The sequence below is a fragment of the Thunnus albacares genome, chromosome 20 (assembly GCF_914725855.1).
Source record: "Thunnus albacares chromosome 20, fThuAlb1.1, whole genome shotgun sequence".
NCBI classification, from domain to species: Eukaryota; Metazoa; Chordata; class Actinopteri; order Scombriformes; family Scombridae; genus Thunnus; species Thunnus albacares.
Window position 1 is genome coordinate 10,994,551 of NC_058125.1, and position 20,150 is coordinate 11,014,700.

The 20,150-nt window shown below is 43.4% G+C and overlaps 1 protein-coding gene across 9 annotated transcripts in view; it reads right to left on the reverse strand.

Moving 5' to 3' along the window:
* The window catches only part of rhbdl1 (rhomboid, veinlet-like 1 (Drosophila)), a 60,357-nt gene that overhangs the window by 25,400 nt on the left and 14,807 nt on the right, over window positions 1–20,150 (reverse strand). For 4 of the 9 annotated variants that reach the window (XM_044337003.1, XM_044337004.1, XM_044337006.1 and 1 more), the window contains exons 2-4: window positions 8,650–8,733; window positions 8,222–8,380; window positions 611–835 (exon numbers count right to left, since the gene is read on the reverse strand). In XM_044337003.1, the coding sequence (XP_044192938.1) occupies window positions 611–835; window positions 8,222–8,380; window positions 8,650–8,667 (402 nt within the window). In that variant the 5' untranslated portion in view covers window positions 8,668–8,733. Of the gene's footprint in view, window positions 1–610; window positions 836–8,221; window positions 8,381–8,649; window positions 8,734–9,843; window positions 9,992–20,150 lie in introns of those variants that run through there. The other 5 variants (XM_044337001.1, XM_044336999.1, XM_044337008.1 and 2 more) reach the window with 2 other exon arrangements.

Genomic DNA, 20,150 nt, shown 5'->3' on the forward strand with positions numbered 1-20,150 from the left:
CCATTCAGTGCCATTTGGAGGTATTATAAGAGCACTTGGCTTTCTTTCCCCAGAATTATGATGATTTCGGGGGAAATTACGAAGTTTTGTTAAGAAACTGTAGGTTATTTTCACTCCTTAATCCCTAACCATTCAACTCCGTGAGGGCTTCTGTGTTAGAGGTTTTATTTTTTTTCCAAATGAACACAATAGGTCAATTAATGCCACTGTGGTGGCCTGTGTGCTTACTGATGTGGTTCCCTAGTTCCAAAATCGGTGTCTGAAAAGAAAAAAAAAAAAAATCTCTGCATACAGGCTGACTGAGGGTTTCAGCTTGGAGGAATGGCATTAAATGTACCCACTAAGCCCCTCACTCCCAAATGGGTTACCAGCTCATATCGAGCTCACAGTAAAAGCGTGTGATCAAAGGCAGAAAATCTTTTCAGTGGGTCTGAGGCGAACAACTGAGCCAACAGAACAGTATAAAGTCTGTGTTCTGGGTTAGTAGCACAAACTGTGTGAGCGTCAAGTAAAATATTCCACCAATGTTTTATCTGAGACAGTGTGCTGCACCAGTACAATTGTCTATGATCTACTGAACATGCTGGTAACGTCACCCCCTATATCTCACCTGCACGATGGTGACGATGGCGATAAAGACAGGCGGGGGACACAGCCGGTTCTGATGGAAGTACCAGCGTCGGTCCGTCTCGCAGGGCAGGATCTCGTAGGCTACATAACGAACAAAACGTTTGTACAGACCCAGCCCCGTCTCGTCCAGCAGGATCTCCCTCTGCAGCGTGCGGCGGCCATTGGCGATGGCCCGTCGGAAACTGCTGGAGCGCTTACTGCTCATCTGAGGAAAGAGATGGAGAAGCAATGAGCGTATTTAAATCCATATTAGTAGTAGTAGATCATAATCAGTGTACTCTTGTGTATGTAATCACAGTCAATATTGTAACGGCATTGGATTTTGAGGAAAAGGGGACTTGAAATCTTCTTTTTGCTTTTTAGAGTTGGTTGCATTATTCGTGGAGTCGACACAAATATATCAAAACACAATTTCCCTTTACTTAAGGATAGATGATTTTTTTCAGCTGACAGCCCGGTTATTTGCAACTACAAGGCATGCGATGACAGATTTGCATTCATTTGCTCTATTTGTCTCTTAAGCTTGATGTCTATTTTGCAATAAAACCTGTCTCATGTGGTGTTATGAGCATTTTACTGCCGGCAGCTGGAGGACACACCTAACCGGGATGAATACATCTCATCATCTCCCGCTGCTGAATTTCTCATCTTAGCAATTATACCCATAACTTTCTTCACACTAAGTGGATCAAACAGCAGTAAAGGAGGATAGCTTCTTTTCATATAATCTAAGGGAAACTCATCAGTGTGACTAATCATCCTGGATGGGACGAGCAAACGTTCATAAAGTACTGATTTCACAAGGGATAGCATGACAATCTATGCAAGTTGTACTTTTTTATCATCAAATAGTCAAGAGAAAGGTTGATGATACTCTTATCTTCTTTTAGGACTTTTTTTGTTGTTCTGACATTGTTCATTGAGTTTTTTTGCAATTGTAGCTAAATGGTTGTATTGTTGTATTGTTATATGTTTTCACTGCAAAATTAAGTTAAAAAATTACAGTTTTTTCAAACAAAATGATTGACCAGCATCTTAAAACAGCTCCTGACAGTCTCTACAGTCCAATCTGTGTGACACAGAGATAAAAGAGAAATGCTGCTACTGAAAACATTATGCAGATGTTTGGTAAAAAAATACTCTCCATACAGTATGAGTGGCAGTTGACAATGTATTCTAATACATTCAGAAATTAGTAGGTGAAAACAGACCTTCCTGCTTGATATGTAAATCTGTAATGAGTGTCAATTTTATATAACTGGTGTTAGAAATTAATATTCTTTTCTTCATACATTTCAGAATCAATGACAATATTATGTTAATATCAAAGCCACGTTACATGTAACAACTGATATAAAAACTGTAAAAATGTATAAAAAGTGAGCACGTCTTGCCACAAGAGAGCTGACACACCTGCTGCTGAATATTTATGACTGATAAGAAACTAAAATAATGCATAAGTGCTTTTTGATTTTGACAAAATGTAAAGCATGACTGCCGACAGGGTTGATTGCAGCTCAGACATCTTAACAAATGGGCTGTTGAAGAGATTTCGCCCTTGAAAAAGCAAATCTTTGTTGAGAGGAACTATTGCATGAAAAGCGAGAAAGTGTGTGTGTGTGTGTGTGTGTGTGTTCATGTTATCACAGACTCCAGGTTTGCTTAGTGAGCAGGAGCCCTGCAGCAGCCTGCAGGCCGGCGGGGACCAACTCTTAATAAGTTCTTTAATAGAGGCTTAGGATGAAAACTATCCTAATGCCACTATTTTGACAGCTGAGGCAAAGAACTTTCAGGATGACAACGCAGAGAGCTCTTTTCCACGGCTGAAAATACTGTTTGACCAGCTCCCCCCGGAAGGGATCCTTTTGAGTCAGTATCTGCATTTTCTTACAGACACAAGCACACATGCTTCATAGGTAAAAATTTACTTAATGGCTGATACTCAAAAGCGATGCCAGATGCCTCAAGTCTCCGGTGAAGCTAACACAACACAGCTCCTTTGAGGACAACTGACTGACTAAGCAATTACCTCGAAATCAACCTAGGTGATATGATGTGATGTGACACTTTATGAAAATGAGTTTCCAGGAAAAGCAGTGAGGGAAAAGAAAAAGGGGCCATGTGGGCAGCAGCTGCTACTGTTAACAGGATAAATCTTCCACAGCAGACCTTATGTATGAGAGTCTCGTAATAATAACCTCAGACAATGTGGCAGTTTCATGTGAAGTGTAACGCAACCTCCGGAGGGTGCCTGTAGGAAGTACAACCCACCATTAAAGTACACCATTTGTCATTCATTAGCCAGGTCCTGCTGCTTGCAGACTCACATGTGGACACAGCGGGGAGGCATGGTGAAAGAAGTTGTGGGTCAATATATATAAAAGCTAATGAGCTAAACATACTGGAGGACAAAGACTGTAAATAAACGAGCAAATGATGAAGAAGTACTGAACAGATTGCTCCACAAATGGAGTAGCTGCCCCCCACCCCCTCTTTTCCCTTTTCAAGAAATCACTCAGGAAAAACAAAGAGGAAAAAAAAAGTGCTAATCCCTTTTGGAAGTTAGCAGAGCAGGACGTGGTAACTACCCTAACTGTGGGTAATTATGACACTGTTGGTTGTACATTGAGGGTGTGAGGGCCTGTTGCACCGTGATAACCAGAACGATGTCGAGCTGGGCTGCTGGCTCTCCTGCAGATGGAGGGATGCATATTTAGTATGGAAATCAGGCCTGGAAAATGCAATTATACTATACTTGAGGCTGCGAGTGAAAGCAGAAGAAGGAAGAGTAGAGGGACATTAGAAGAGCAGAGAAGGGAAAATACGAAGGGAAAATGAGATGCCTGCCTGAGCGAGCTCAATTCACAGATTCTGGAGGCCACCAGTGGACAGTGAAGGTGAGGCCGCGTCCTTCTTACTTTGAATATCTTAATATTGTTGAACTGACAATGACAAAGAGGGAGTGTGTTTATGGAAAGAAGAGAGGTAGAGTTTAAGAGATGTAAGTATAATCGTGCTTTCTCCCTCTGTTGGCTTTCTTCTCTAAATAAATTCTCTGTTTCTGACTTTGTTTCATCTTTATTTGGCTCTGTGACAACACCTGCCGCCTCTCTCCACCTCGCACTCAATCCTCTCCCATTCATACCGTCTCTGTGAAAAATGTGTCCCCCGGAGACACGGCTAAGCATAGCTGTCATTCTGTGTCGCCTTCTCTGACATGCAGGACTGCCGCCTTTTAAAGTGAGCATTAGCAGCCTTTTGAAGTGACGACAGGAGAGAGACGGGAAACAGACAATAAGACACACACAAGCAGTCAGAACTTGAGATAACGTTCAGAGGGGAGCGAGGTGCGCCGAAAATCACATGACTTCACATAAAACGCTGGAGGGAGGGGAGAACCTCTGACTTGGGCTTCGGTAACGGTGGAAGTTCCCTGACGAGGCAACATCTGCCAGAGAATAATTGATGCTGAGCCTAAGAGCGCAAAGATAAAGATAGTATTTCCCTTTAGGGACAGCTGAATGGACCAAACTGACAACTGTGTGTGTGTGTGTGTGTGTGTGTGTGTGTGTGTGTGTGTGTGACAAACAGCAAGGGTCCATCCTCCCCCTCTCAGTAGCTGCATGCTGCCCACTATACATGCTGCTCTCAGCTCTAGTCAACTGTCCTTGATGGATTAATTAGTTACGCCACATGGTCAATACCACACATCTCAATACTAATTAGTAATAACAATCAAAAAAATGTAGTTTAAAGGCCACTGCAAATACAAAAACATTAGAGTTTATGCGACTATTTGAGAAGTGACCATCTTTCAATCATTTTCTCCTACACACACACAGGATGAGTTGTTTATCATTACTAGAATATTAGAAGACTGTGGCAATTAACCGAGTTTACATGGTGATTCTCCGCCATCTGGCTAAAAGTGTCACTATACCCATTTACTATCTAATTTGTGAGTCATTCAGAAGACCAAAATCCGCCTCTCCCTCGCTGTCTCTCACACTCAGAGCGGATTCTAAATCGCCACGGATCTCAGCCCTGCGTTGTGCTGATTCCACCCTGACCCAGATACTCTGGTTCTTTCTTGTCCAAATCCTTTTAAAATTAGAGTCCACCTTTTTTCCCTCAGCAGTTCGTGGCCATAGCCTTCCTTCATGGTTTAATCATTGTGGTGCTAAAACTCAAAAAAAAAGAAAAAAAAAGAAAAAAAAGAGCCTTTACTCCAGGACACTTAAGCAAAGTGCATCACTTTTAGCTGGTGCTCCATCTAAAACAGAAAGCACCTTGACAGGAGTTTGGTGTGGGATGCGATGCTGATAGGTAGCATTTGTGTCCCTGGAGACAGGTGCACTGTGGGCACTTAAAATGACTAAAATGACTTGAGAACTTTAAAGTACTATACATCAACTACCTGGACTTGACTTGGACTGTGACCGAAGTTCATTTCTGCTCTCCGTAAGTGCTCGCTTTCTTACAATATTGCTTAAAATGCAACAGAAGACTCACTGAGTTTAAAGCAGAAAATTAGGATACATATTACATAAGCGTTTCTCTAACTATATCTCCTGAGGGAATAGAAAGTGTGAGTGCAACATTTGGGCAGGAGGGTAAAAATGAGGCACACAGTAACGGTCTTAAAATCCTCCAACCTGAACAAAGCGAGTCCCCGCCATAATCTCTAAAATACACCCTCTATCCGTGTAATTAACCGTGGCAGCCATTTTGGATCTCCGACGAACATTAGCCAAATTACCACCCGAAGGAAAACAATGACACACTTCTTCAATTACGCAGCTGGTACATGATAGCATCAGAGGACTCTCTTTAAAGAAATCGATACGTGCAATTACACGCGCACGTGTAGGAATATATCCGACTTCAGGATGGCCTGGTTTTACCCTCAATTCATAAGCAGAATCTCGTCTGTCGCAGAATCCTCCCCCCCCAAAAACCCTGCCATGTGTGAACTTTGACACCACGGGTTTCTCTCAGACTCCTGCGTCGACAAGATGTTTGTGTGTAATTGTGTTGAAAGGTGTTGCTGCGTGTAAAAATGTGTGGCGGTTGTCTTGCTGTGTAGGACTATTGTGTAAATGTACTCTGTGGAATAGCAGTCAGATGCGGACGTATACTCCTTGTGAGTGTGTATGTATGCGCAAGCATATGAACAAGTGTGTGTGTGTGTGTGTGTGTGCCCACTGTTCCCCAAGAGAGGTTTTAGCAGAGCGTTACTTATTCACCCCTCTGGCTGAACTGATGGAGTTCTCTGGCTAAGATCACCCTGCATGAAAGATGGGTTGAACATGAACGATGTCAGAGACCATCTTGTACTTACACACACGCATGCGCACACACACGCTCACACACACTCACACACACTCACACCAGAGAAGCTGTTGCCTAACGGTGCGATTCAAACACATTTACACCCACTGAGGTCGGGCTGCAGAACTCACTGAACGAATGTAGAACAACAAATCGGAAAAATTGTTGAACACTCCCGCAACTGAGTGAAATCTCAACAGCTTGTGGGCTGAGAGCACAGAGAAGACATGCACTGAGCACACACACACACACACACACACGCTACAACTTGCTATGTCAATTTTAATAATGTGCAGGGGGTGTTCCATCTTTCACAGAGGCCAGAACACAAATGGCAGCAAAATATGTCTGTCATCTGTCACACACTGGGGAGGGCTACTTATAAATCTGCCTGAGATACAGAGATGTGAATGATGGAGGTAGAGAGAAGAGCAGGGAAGGGTCAAAAGCAGGGGCTAAGGTCTACAGAACTGCAAAAGAAGAGGAAACAGGAGAGGAAGACAGAGGAAGGCCGGAGGTAGTTGCTGATGACCTGGTTGGAAATGTCATGCTACATGCGGCACTTTTCCCTGTGGCAGCCTGGAGCTTGTCCCGGAGAACACAGACCTGCAGAGCTCACGCATCACGTGCTTCACAACGGTAGGCCAGATTCACATCAACACGTCTCTAAATTAGTCAGCAAATCTGTACTGGCAGTGCTCATGTGTATGAATAAGAGTCTGTCTGCTTTGGAGACCGTGTGTCGGTATATCAGGGAGAAGGGCAGAGAGAGGGAGTAGTGAGACAGACAGGGAAGTAGTAGCTGCATTAATTAATAAAAAAAATGCGTGAAAGTGTTTGTTTATATGCAAATTGTATGCATGTACAGAACGTATGTGTATGTTCTGTGTGCATTCACATGTGTGTGCCAGACAAATCTTTAAAATCAGACTTGAGGGTCGATATCTGTGTGAGGCTAGGCGTTCTCAAATTACCTCAAGTTACTGCCTGCTACTACCAATGCTGGACTAATCGAAGGCAATTTGCATTTGGCTGATGGGCAATTTTAAAAGTGTCTCCCTGATGCCATCGGAGCCGAGGCAGGGTTTTTTTTTCACCGCCTGACATATGCTCACATGGAGTGTAGAATAAAAGAGAAGGAAATGAGATCTGAGGGTTCAAGGAGGCAGGTTCAAAATAAAAGGGGGGGTGATATTACATAGGTTGAGTAGGAGAGGGTTGGAGATGAGAATGCATAAAAAAACAACACTTCAAGAATGGCAGAGGAAGAGAGCTGTATACTTCCAAGAAGGAGGGCTGCACTGTGGAAGAAGAACCTCAACAGTGATTTCTCTTTCTACCAGCAGAGGCCTCAGAAATGGGACCTGCTCCGAATTGAGTGGCCTCGTGTGGCCTTCATTACAAATCATGGGTGGCACAACACGAAGGGAGAGGAAGAGATAGAGAGAAGGGGACACAGATAAATAGAGAGGGAAAGTAACAGAGGAGCAATAAGCTTAAGGAAGTGAAAATATGCCAGGAATTGCATTGCGTTGCATTAATCACGGCGCTTACAACCGTACGGCGCCAGGAGCTGAAGGCAGGTGCTCATCTACGTGCACAGAGAGAATCAGCCTTTCACATATAAAGCACTACATGAATTTCTAATAGGAATACAATTGTGAATGCAGATAGGCGAAGAGGCAGGGAATGAATTAAAGGAGCCTGGCCTCACATTCAAAGCAGTGGCAAAACAAGACATCTGCAGCTGTAGTTAAGAGAATATAATAGTATGGAGATTATTATTATTGAAACATATAGAATTGCTTTATTAAAGTAGGCCAGTGAGGTGTGTTGTACAGTATAAATACAGCTTCATGCCGCAACACCATATAAACTTCTTCATAGTGAAATATGATTGTGTTTGCATATAGTATCAGTTATGATAAATACAATTTATTGCTTCAATGTTGTCAGCTTTGTGTGGGTGTTTTCTAGTACTTGCTGTGCACGGTTTGTGAGGTTAAGTGTCTGGATTTACCGACACATTAACTGGAAAGATTGATCCTCCTTTTGCAGGACAACGACCTGAATGGCTGAGTCAATTTTCACACCGGCAAAGCCTGCTGGCTCTGTCTGAATCAATTCTGTAACCTTTCTGAAACCCAACAAAAGTGTGTGTATATGTGTGAACATTTGCGTTTGTGCTGCAGGACATGAAATGCCATATTTAACTCCCTCTGCATTGCTATCTGTGTACGTGCATCTGGTCTCCACTCACCAGCTCGATGAGCTCCTGGTAGCACACCTGTCCCTCTTCATTGCTCTGGACCAGAGCTAACAGCATGTCCAGCTTGGACGGGTCCAGCTGCAGCTCATGGTGCTCCACCAAGCTGGTGAAGTTCTCCACTGCGATGAAACCGGTGTTTTCTGGGTCCAGCTGGAAAAACAATAGCCCACTCTCAAACCATTGGGAAAAAAAAACTGCACAGTAACAGTTATAATGAAGATGTTTCTGTTTTATAATAATAAGCAGCACTGCAGAGATAAAATATCAGTTTGCCCTGAGGGGGAGAAGTTCATAGACAGCTGAGACACAAAAGATACACAAACGAGAGCTATGGGGCTGAAGGTATAAGCTCAAACAGTGAAACCAGTATTAATTAAGCTGTGTTGCATCTATGATGCCTTTGAAAGAATTAGACCTGCCTTAAGAAACAGCCCCATTCAACCTCATTAAAGGAGCAGGTCTGTCAAAGAAAACAGCAGGATGGTTGTTGTTGTTGTCGGGAGCTGCAAGAGAAGACAGGCAGGCATGTCAATCTAATATGCAGTGACCTGCAGCTTCCCTGAAAAAAATCCCTTAGCATTAAATGAGGTTGACTTTTCAGTCTTTGTTTCTGAGTGGATGCTTCATTTGACTATGTGAATCTGTCCTCAGTCACATTTGCTCCCAGTCAGTGTGTTTTTTATAATCACCACTCACTCACTGAGACCCACAACCCCATGGGTTATTACTGCTGATGCTTGTATGCCAGCGCTGCTCCTCGTAATTGATTTAAGCGAGAGAGTGTCATAAAAATAGCTGAGTGTAGTTGTCTAAAATAGCGCCTGGTTAAAAATGGCTTATAAAATATAGGGTGTGCATCTATGCTTGGTTTATGTAATGTGGTTTTTTTGGGCAGCAGGCTCACGTACTTATTACTTGATTTTCTTCCCTTACCTAAATGCAGTTCAATTGCTCTCCAATGGAGCGTTAATTTCTCATGCCAGCTCTCCTTAGTGCATCTGACTGTGTTTGTGAAAATGTGCCTGAGGACAAACCGGAGCAGTACAAAGAGACCACATGGGAAGAGCCCTTGCTGCTTCTCATTTTACTGTTTCCTGAATGCTAACACAGCCTCATTAGGTTTCAGATAGTAAACCAACAGCCTCTTGTTGCCCCAGGGAGGAGTGAGCTTTCAAATGTTGCGTCAGTGTGGAGTCATTTGTGCTGGATCATCGCTGCCCATGTCATGAGTCCACGAGAAGAATCCCATCTAGGCTGCCTTAGTCTGGACCCGGCCTACTCTGACATGGTTAGACAAAGGCATTTCGCTGGCTGCATGAAGAGGGCGGCATTAAATTCTGCTGCGCCGTGTCGGTCTCTACTGCAGGAGGCTCAAAGCTTAAAGCTCTGCTGCTCAACTAAGGAGCAAAGAAGATCAATCAGAGAAGCCACTGGTGTGAGAGTGTGTGCATACGTGCATGTGTCCTCTTCTCAAAATGTTTACTGTATGTGATTTACTTCCCCCTCCCGACACTGTTTCCAGGAGTTTTTACAGCCATTTAGCTGAACACAAGCATCCCTTTAATTCCATTTAATCTACTTTTTTTTACTCCCATGAACATGTGTTTATTCACCTGGGAGAACGCAGTGGAGGCAGGAACTAATGGGCTAGTTTTGATGATGCTTGACTCAGGACTTTTACAGGGACAGTGCATATTAATGAACATTGCTGTAAATATGCCAAAATTAGCCAAAAGGCTAGTTTTCATCTGTAGTCCCTGGCCAGATGTTACAATAGGCTCCCTAAAAGTAAAAGAACAAAACAAAAAAAGGTAAAGATAAAACACAATTATTGAAATAGGGTGCAAGCTAATGTTAATACAGCTAAAATGATGTGAAAACATTAAAGCAAGTAGGCAGTATCTAAAGAAGCATATAAAACATGAGGCAAGCAACAGGACAACATTAAGCAGCATTAAGCAAATATTAGTTTATTTATTTATTTATTTATTTAACCTTTATTTACCCAGGCAAGTCATTAAGAACAAATTCTTATTTACAATGGCAGCTTGGCAAAAGGCAACGCCTCTTAAGGGAAGAGGGTAGGGGCGAAAAAGAAATGTCAAAATTTAAAAAGACAGCACCACACATCAGTCAACAGTCTAGCACACAAGCATCAGGCAGGTAGCTAGCAGACAACAGCATCAGGCAAGACAACAACAGAACAAGAGTAGCATACACAAGCAGTAAGACAAACAGGCAAAGCAAAACAGCAGCAGCAAGAGAGCAAGAAAATGCACAGGACATCAGTAAGCAGCAGACAGACAAGGGTCAGGGAAGATTAGTGGGTCAGGAAACAGCTGCATGTATCAGTGAGAATGTCCATAATAGAGTCTTTAGTTGACACATGCAGGCAGTAGCCTACAAAAGCATATAGTACATGAAGCACACAACAGGACAATATTAAAACGCAGTGTTAAGCAGTTATTAATGCTGTGTCCAGCAGCTATTGGCACAAAAGCAACAGCTGCTGGACATGAGCTCCGAACATGTAGCTGTGGCTGGTCCAAGGTAACATCTATCTGAGACCTAAAAATACTCCAAGGCCGGATGAAATGCCTGAGACTGGGACCTTGCATTGACCAGTATCTCCTGAGAGAAGGGTCAAGTCAGTCAAGTGAAGCTCAGCAGCAGGACACAACTCACAATTAGGGATGCACGATATTGGATTTTTTGCCGATATCCGATATGCCGATATTTCCAACTCATTGTGCCCGATTGCCGATGCCAATACCGATATATGCACATATTTTATGCATGCAAGCATAGATTGCGCTAAGTATGATCAAGAAAGACAATATCTGAAGGAAGAATTTAGGAAGACTGGATTCAGCAGCTCAGCATCAAAACTTCTATGAACCTGCCAAGTGGGTGGAGCAGTAGAGTTTTCATTGAGTTCATTAGACAGACAGGATTAATGTGTAGGATTTAATCTCTGGTCCACACTCTGGAGCAGAAGGTGGTGGTAATGTGCCTAATACGCTGGTTGCCATCAACAACATCTGAGAACCTGGAACCAATCCAGACACAACACGTGATGAAGAAGAAGATCCAAGTACACAGGCCATATGTGAAGTGGCCAAAGTCCTGCAGCAAAAAAGAGTGGGAAATGGTCAATGCAGATATGAGCAAGATCCTGGAAGGACTTCAAGGAAAAGCAATGAAGAAGCTGGAGAGGATGAGCGATCTGATTTATGAACATGGGGTAGAAAGGGTCCCAAGGGACCCAAGAGAGCCAAGGAGGAATAAAACAACATCACCCAAGTCCAGAAGGCAACAAGAAATCAAACGCCTAGTCAAGGAGAGAAGGGACTTGAGGAAGCAATGTAGGAAAGGTTCAATGGAGGGGAGGGAGGGAATGAACGTCCTGCAAACAGAATCTATTTTCAAGATCTGCAGTTTTGCCTCACAACATCAGAGTACATCACGTCATGGCAATCCCTGGAAAGAGGAATAATGACAGAATGCACCATCTACCCACTAGCCTTTACATGGTCATGGAACTGATTGTCAGAGGATCCAAATGGGTGGTAGGAGGATAATGCCTGCTATCTGGACAACGACTACCTTCCATCCGCGCCTATATGGTTGACATGACCACTCTGACCATAACCATCACAAGTACAAAGCGACTCCTGGAAAAACTTCATTCCAATATAAAATGGGAATGGATGAAGATTAAATCCAGCAAGTCCAGGACCATTTCTATAATCAAGGGCAAGCTCAAAGACCAGAGGTTCAACATTGACAGAACACCCATACCAAGAGTATCGGAGATGCAAGTGAAGAGCTTAGGGCGGTGGTACTGAAGGAAGAAACCATCAAAGGCCTTGCTAACATAGACAAGATCCTACTTCCAGGTAAGTTAAAACTTTGGTGCCTGTAGTTTGGATTGCTCCCCTGTCTGATGTGGCCTCTGAGGATCTATGAGGTTCCCATCACCCAAGTCGAAAAACTGGAGAGAACAGTACATTCAATCAGTACATACACCAAGAAATGGCTTGGACTCCGCGATGCTTCAGCAGTATTGGCTTGTATGGGAACGGGGCTCTGGATCACTAGCCTTATTGAAGAGTTCAAATGCTCCAAGATAAGGCTGGACATGACCCTGATAGAAACTCAGGTCGCCACAATACAGGTAGCAGCTCCCAGAGTGGCAGCAGGCAAAAAGTGGATCCCATCTGAGGCGGTTCCACAGGCGAAATCCACTCTCAGGCATGGAGATATTGTGGGCCAAGTGCAGTATGGAAGAGGCGGCTTTGGGCTAGGCACAAGTAGACTCATATGGCACAGAGCAGAAGAGAAGAAGAGCCCAGAGGAGAGGGCTTGAACACCGGAAGCTTGCCTGGAAGGATCTTTGGGAAATGGAAGAAGGAAGATTCAGCTTCATCATCAGAGCCATCTACAATGTTCTTCCAAGTCCCAAGAACCTGAATCAGTGGCTTGGGGAAGACCCATCATGTCCCCTTTGCCAAACACCAGCAACCCTACGGCACATACTCACTGGCTGCAAGACCAGCCTCACCCAAGGATGCTACACCTGGAGGCACAACCAGGTCCTTCGGCAACTGGCACCGGTGCTGGAAGAAAGGAGGACTAACAACAATGCCCTCTCTCCCCCAACCCCAGGCTTCTCAAACACTATGGTCTTTGTACCAGCAGGAAAGGTAACAAAGAGGTCAACTGCAAAAAAAGAATCAAGCCTACTGAATACAGCATGGGATTAGAAGATGAAGGTCTATACAGACCAGAAGCTCACCTTTCCACCAGAGATCATTACATCCAGTCTCAGGCCAGATCTGATCCTGTGGTCAGCCTCACAAAAGGCCCTGTTCATCATAGAACTGAGGGTGTAATGGGAGGATGCAATTGGTTAAGCATACAAACGCAAAAAGCTGAAGGACTCCGATCTAGCAACTGAAGCATAACAAAAAGGCTGGAGAACACAGGTACTCCCTGTGGAGGTCTGCTGCAGGAGTTTTGTGGCCATGTCAACCACCAGGATGCTGAAAGGGATGAGAGTCGAAGGACAGGCACTCTGAAAGGCTACCAAGTCACTTGCAGAGGCTGCCTAGTGAAGCAGCAAGTGGCTCTGGCTGAAAAGAAAGGACAAGAACTGGTTGGCAAGATGATCATCAGCCAGCAGGAGGGATAAAAGCAGAGGGGAGTGCACCTAGGATGCCAGGTGTCACTGTTGAGCCCTTTGGAGGTAAAGTGGGCCTATCAACAAAACACTAAAAAAGGAGGGCGTCTGATGAACCCAGTGAAGCATTTACCCCTACCCCCACTCAAGGAATGATTGCCAATTACAACATGGGACTGTAAAACCAAGTCCTATGAGCTCAACATTGAAGTGACCCATATTCATGTACAGGTGAAAATGGCCTCCTCATGGTATTGCAAACCCAGTCACTTTGCAAGAAGGGAAACTGAAATGGTAAAGGATGGTAAGAGGATTCGCATACAGCTGACAAATTGATCCGTTTTTATGGGGAGCAATGTGAGGATATTAGTTGCCATTACCAGCTACCACCAATTTTTCCTCTGCTGGTTATGATTTACAGTCCACATAAACAGGGCTGAATAATTGACAGAAGAAACTTGGACTCGACTGATCCTGCTGAGGTCCTGTTGATGCAGGTTATGATTTACAGTCTGAATAAACAGGACTGAATCATTGACAGAAGAAACCTGGACTCAATTAATTCTCCTGAAGTTCGGTTACCACTAGTTATGATTTACAGTCTACTTAAAGAGGACTGAATCATTGGCAAAAGAAACCTGGACTCAACTGATCCTCCAGAAGTTCTGTTGCTGCTGATTTACAGTCCACATAAAAAGGACTGAATCGTTGACAGAAGAAACCTGGACTCGATTGATCCACCTGAAGTTCTGTTGCTGCGTGGGCCTATCAACGAAACACTAAGGAAGGAGGGTGTCCACCTGATGACCCCAGTGAAGCTTTTTGATTGCCAATTACAACATGGGACTGTAAAACCAAGTCCTATGAGCTGATCTAATCAACAGTTGAATCAAACAGGCGATACAGAGGCCCACTGATCATGAAGCAAGCAACACATACAGTACATGCGAAACAACACATGAATCATACTGAGAGCTACACAAGAAACACAAACCACAATGGACAACACATGCAAGTACAGTAGTTGGAGAAACATGAGACAAGTTCACAGACAGACTGGAAGTGTTTCTGGCAGCAGCAGAAAGGAAGTGTTTTTTTGTGCCGACAGATTTGACAATCAATGAGCCATTGTTTTAAATGAGAACTAAATGACTGGTATGTGTTGAGTTTTCTGATATGTGTTAGAATAGAGCTCCACTCTTGTGAGGCTCGGACAGAAAAGGCAGACTGACTAAAGGCACTTCTCCTAAGTGGAATAATGCAGTCCCCTCTTGTAACTCCTCTCGTGATCCAATATGAGTTTGTTCTTATGCTAACAAAATCTCTGAGTGGGGAGGCATTTACATGCTTAATCAAGTTTTCCCAGTTTAGGAGGTTATATTTCCTTAAAATTACACAATGGTGGAAATGATTTGTTTTTTTTGTCGAGAGTTTTAAGTGTCTGTTTACACAAGACTAGTGGTTTCAATGTGGTGTGATTAGCCTGTGACTAGCTTGTCAAACAGTAAGTCATGTGAGAGAAAATCATTGAGTGCATGTATATCTTGCCACTTCAATGGTCATGTAATTTCTTATGAATCTGAATTTGATCCATTTACAGACTTTTTTTTAACCTGTGCCCTGAAGTTGAGGTTGGAGTCTATCAGAATTCCAAGGTATTTTCATTCTTTTACAACCTGTAACTTTTCTCCCAATACAAAAACATCTGGTTCTACAGTAGTGTCATATGTCTTGGTGAAGAATATGACAAGAGTTTTAGACGCATTTAGTTACAGACATCACTGATTGAGCCATGTTGTAACATTGACCATTGGAGTTTGTGAGTTTGGCAGCAACTCATGCTACCATGTATATACAATACAGTGTTGTCAGCATACATTTGGATATCAACCTCAGGACACACAGATGTCAAGTCATTAATATATAAACTAAATAAGAGTGGGCCCAGTATGGATCCTTGTGGGACACAAGTGGACAAACAAAGGGCATCTGATCAATGGTTATGTATTCGAATAGATTGAGATCGGTTTGAGAAGTATGATTCTACTCATTTAAGGGCATGAACAGAAAAATTCAAACTTAGAAGAACTCTGTGATTCACAGTATAAAATGCTTTCCTGAGATCAAGAAACACAGCATCAACAACACCACCTTTATCCAACAGTGATTTGATTTTTTCTAAGAAGAAGCAATTGGCTGTCTCTGTTGAGTGGTTGGCTCTGAAGCCAAATTGCATTGGGTGTAGGGGAAAGGAGTTATTCAGGTGGTGTATGATTTGTTCAGCTACCCATTTCTCTGCAACCTTAGACATTATAGGTAGGATGCTGATGGGCCTGTAATTACTGGTAGAATGGGGATTGCCAGATTTGAAAATTGGAGTAACAATAGCAGACTTCCAGGCACCTGGGAACTTTCCCTGGGATATCGAGAGGTTAGTGATTTTGGTGATGGGATTAGCTGTTGTTTGTTGTTGTATCCATTCCAAATACCTACTTTGCTCTTGATGGTTTGGATTTTGTTAGTTATGATGCTGTACAGTAACACAACTCTCAGTAGTAGTAAAAACTTACCTACAGTATATAAAATATCAACCACGGTTCTATACACACAATCATTGTTGTCTCCAAGGCATTTGCTGATAGCACTCTTGACGTCATGCACATAGTTTAAGTGGGGACTGTTTACACATGAAGGCCAACATCCATAGAATGCGTGACTATCTGGCTCTTGGTCATTTTCCCACACACACTTTAACACTCAGCTCTTGATTGGCTCAGCCTGATAGCCATCAATCTCAAAGCAGCCTAACACACGCATAAAACCAAATTCATGAACGAAAATGAGCCAAGACGTGAAAGAAAACAAGCCCAGGTCTATTTTTAGATAATCCCCTTAACTGTGTGTTCCATGGACGTTCGCTAAAACACGGCCCCATTATTCCCTTGAGGCATGATGAGCAAAATGGTACAGACGTGGCCAGTGTTTGTGATGTGTATGGCACCACGATGACATGTGGGGAACAGAGGGAGGAAAGAAAGCGCAAAAAAGACAGCAGAGAGGCATGAAGTGCAAAAGGGGAGAAGAAGGTGGGTGGTCGATGGATTGAAAAAAATGAAAAATGATGAAGTTAAAGAAATAGTGGAAGAATGAGAAGAGTACAGAAAGAGGCGAGAAGAAAAGAGACAGCCAGTAAACCAGAGAGGAGACAGAAATGAAACGGAGACACACAGAGAATAAAAATGCCACGCCACTGTCTGTTATTTTGTGCGTCTGCCGAGCCCAGCAGTCTGGCAGTGAGTCCTCTTCTTCTCTATTCTATAAGAGGGCTGTGACACACTCCAGTGCTCTGCATGCACTTGCCACAGAGGGGAGATAGATCAGATTCTAATGTGCTCCTGGCTCAGCCCAGGCTGACAGGGGGAACAGAGAGCCACACTGGGGACGTCTGATTACTGTCAGCCTCCATATGTCAGCACATCACTACACATACAGCAGCAGCAACAGCGCAGGCACAGAAGCACACTGTATATGGCTGTGCACATTTACGCAAACCAAGTGTTGACGCTGAGCTGTCATAGAGCACAGATACTATTCCCTTCATAGTCTGACCTTATTCAGGGAGAACGTTACACAGGGGAGACTGTCTGCCGAGGATACAAGGAGGTGGAGGATTGGCTCTTGTAGCCAATTAGGGTTATCAATTAGCGTGATGAGGTACACTGAGATGAATGAGTGTTGGCAAGAGGAGCCTGTTTTTTTTTTTTCTTGGGCAGGCTGGTGACGCGCATGAACGAGGGAGGGTGAGAGAGATGGAGAGAGAGAGGGAGAGGGAGAAGAAAGGGTTGAAAGGAGGAGGGAAAAAGCACAGAGGGAAGCAGTTATCGAAGCGATCCAACACTGGTGAGGGCGACACTTTGACAAGCTGCATGCGTTGCCATGGTTACGAGTCGCCTGTGTGTCATCCCTTTCTTGCATTTCCCCCCCTTTTTTTCCCGACATATTGGCGTTCGAGTGGCAAAGGAAAGACACAAAAGGGGGGAGAGAAAGAGACGATGAAAGCAGGGAAGGATACAGATGCCCGTGAAGGAAAGGAAAAAGAGAAAACAGATGGAAAGAGACCAATGAAATAAGAATGAGGTGGTACTAAGAGGACGGCAGGGTTTAGTTGTAAAGGGAAGCGTGGTGGGAGATTATGGATGAAGGTGGAGGTGTTAAACCAGAGAGAGTGACCTAACTAGGCTGGCTCAGGAGCAAGTGGGAGGAGATGGATAAGACATTGGATGGAAATGTATACATGGGTATGAGGAGGAGGAGGAATGCAAAGAGGAGTGGAATGCTGACTGCGGGGGAATGATCTCAGTGTTAACCCCCGAGACCTCTATTACCTTCAGTGCAGCGACTCTGACTGACCCAAGCCCACGACTGACTTATCAGTCTGTTCCACAGGGACTCAAAAACTATCCCTGCTGCTCAGGGGGCAAACCACATAACCACAGCCATGACAGACTTACAGTCAGTGAGCTGAAGCACAGCCAGTTTTTCATCCTACATGCAGAGGGCTGTCACACAGCTAATGACAAGGCCCTCTGGATGGAGCGCTAGGACAGTTGTAGCTAATGCTGCACATTGGGCAGGAAGTAGCGATGATGAAGATGGTTACAATTTTCATGCATTCACTTTGTCAGCCAATTCAAGATGGCAAAATTGTACTTGTTTTATCAGGCTGTTCTTGTTTTTCTTCTAATAAAGGTAATCTTATTAGAGCTGAAACTCAGCTGATTGATCAATTAGTCTTTCGGTTTTCTTATGATAGTAAATTGAAATTATGTGGGTATTGAGCCATTGATCCGACAAAACAAGCGATTTGAAGGCATTGTTCATTATTTTCTGACATTATATAAACCTAACTATAATCGAGAATATAATTGGCAGATTAATTGTCAGTAGTGTCCCTAAATCTTATTACCTTCTACAGACTTGATTACCCAAATTAAATTACGACTTACTTTTTTTCGAATAGTGCTAATAGGGCTCCAGCTGACTTGAGGCATCCATGTTTATATGTAATTCAATATTAATTACCACCTGGTAAGATATATAATTAAATCAAAATTGAAGTATTTTGGCGAATAAAATATTCATAAACAATTAGGCAAATCAATCGAAAGGTAGTTACTTTCATAGTACAGTAGAAAGCAATGCAACATACCACAACAACATGAAAGATTTTCTACAAACTGAACATTTGTGGGCTGAAGCTACAACTTATGATGCCAAAAGTAATAGCGGTTGACAGTTACATTCTCGTAGTTAAATAAACTGTACTTAGTAAATAAAATGGGAATGCAGCACGAGCGCTGGTATTGTTCCCAGTCTCAGTGCTAACCCGGTGGCACAGACCCAATACTACAGATACTACGTTCGACTCTGTGAACAAGACCGTCAAGCTTTAACAGGGCAGTGTATCTGCAGAGGGCAGTGGCATTTACAGGGCAGAGCATATTTGCATGGCATCAGATAAAAAACCCTTTGAATTGTCTTTGCTGCCCACAGGACTCACGGGTGTTCACCAACAACTGGGCCACTGACTATGTAATTATTACAATGCATGTTCTGCCCTGCTGTTACCATCATTACACTTAGGCTTCACCATGGTTGAACTGCCGTAAGATCTAAACCACTCTCTCCTCAAGTGGAGACTGCTGAAGAGAGACATCCAAGGAATTTTCTTTGACACAAACAATCATCTAACCACATTTCCTGGTGTTTAAACACAGCACAAACAGCCAGAGGCATTTTTCAAATACAGCTCAATGCAAATTAGCATCAGAGAATGATGAAAGGGGACAGCGTGTAAGAGCCTTATTCTTTCTGCTTGACATAAATATGTCAAAATAGTATTCAGAACCCCAGGTCCTTATGGGAGAGATATAAATAAGTCAGATAAGAACTGAATGGTAAACGGGGAGATATTCACAGACTAATGATAGCGTACTTTAGTGGCTGAGTGCTGCCGACCATCAAGTTGCCTTATCAGTGGCACTGCAACAGAAAGACTATCAGAGAAACTGCGTCTCTGTGTGTGTGCGTGCTCTGATCATGAGCATATGTGTGAGCTGGGCTAGAAATAGCCTGAGCTCAGCATTGCAACCTCCTGCAGTCAAAGACTAATAAACTCACTCATGTTGCCACTGTTGCTTTTTCTTTCTCTCCCCCTGCAGCATTTTCATGTGGCTGCAATATCCCTTCTCCTTTAGACCTGCAGAACTCACACAAACTAGGTATGCTCAGTCTTTTTTGGGGCAAAACACCTCATGCTGATTTTATAGAACTCCAGTAATCCCCAAAAGCATTCAAGTTTAGATATACTGGTTAGTGGGCCAGCGGTAACTTAAATCTTAATGTTAAAAAAAATGCAAGGTTGCAGGTTCAAAACACTAGACAACTGAAAACAATTAAAGTGAATGAGTAATCCCCTTCCTTTACTGCACCTGAGATGCCCTTAAGCAAAGCACTTGACCTCCAGCTGCTCTTGTGGGTTTACTTAGAGGCTGGAGGGACACTGTGGTTGTTGTGGGAAGCCTCACATGCATGTGACAATATAAATCTGAGGCAGGGCAGTGCTGAAAAAAACCTGAATCAGACATGCTCTGCAAAACATTTTCCTGGATAAAGATGAGAAAAAAGTGGCCAGTGTTTAGGCAGGCAGCAGGCTTTGTTGAAAACAAGCTGGCCTGT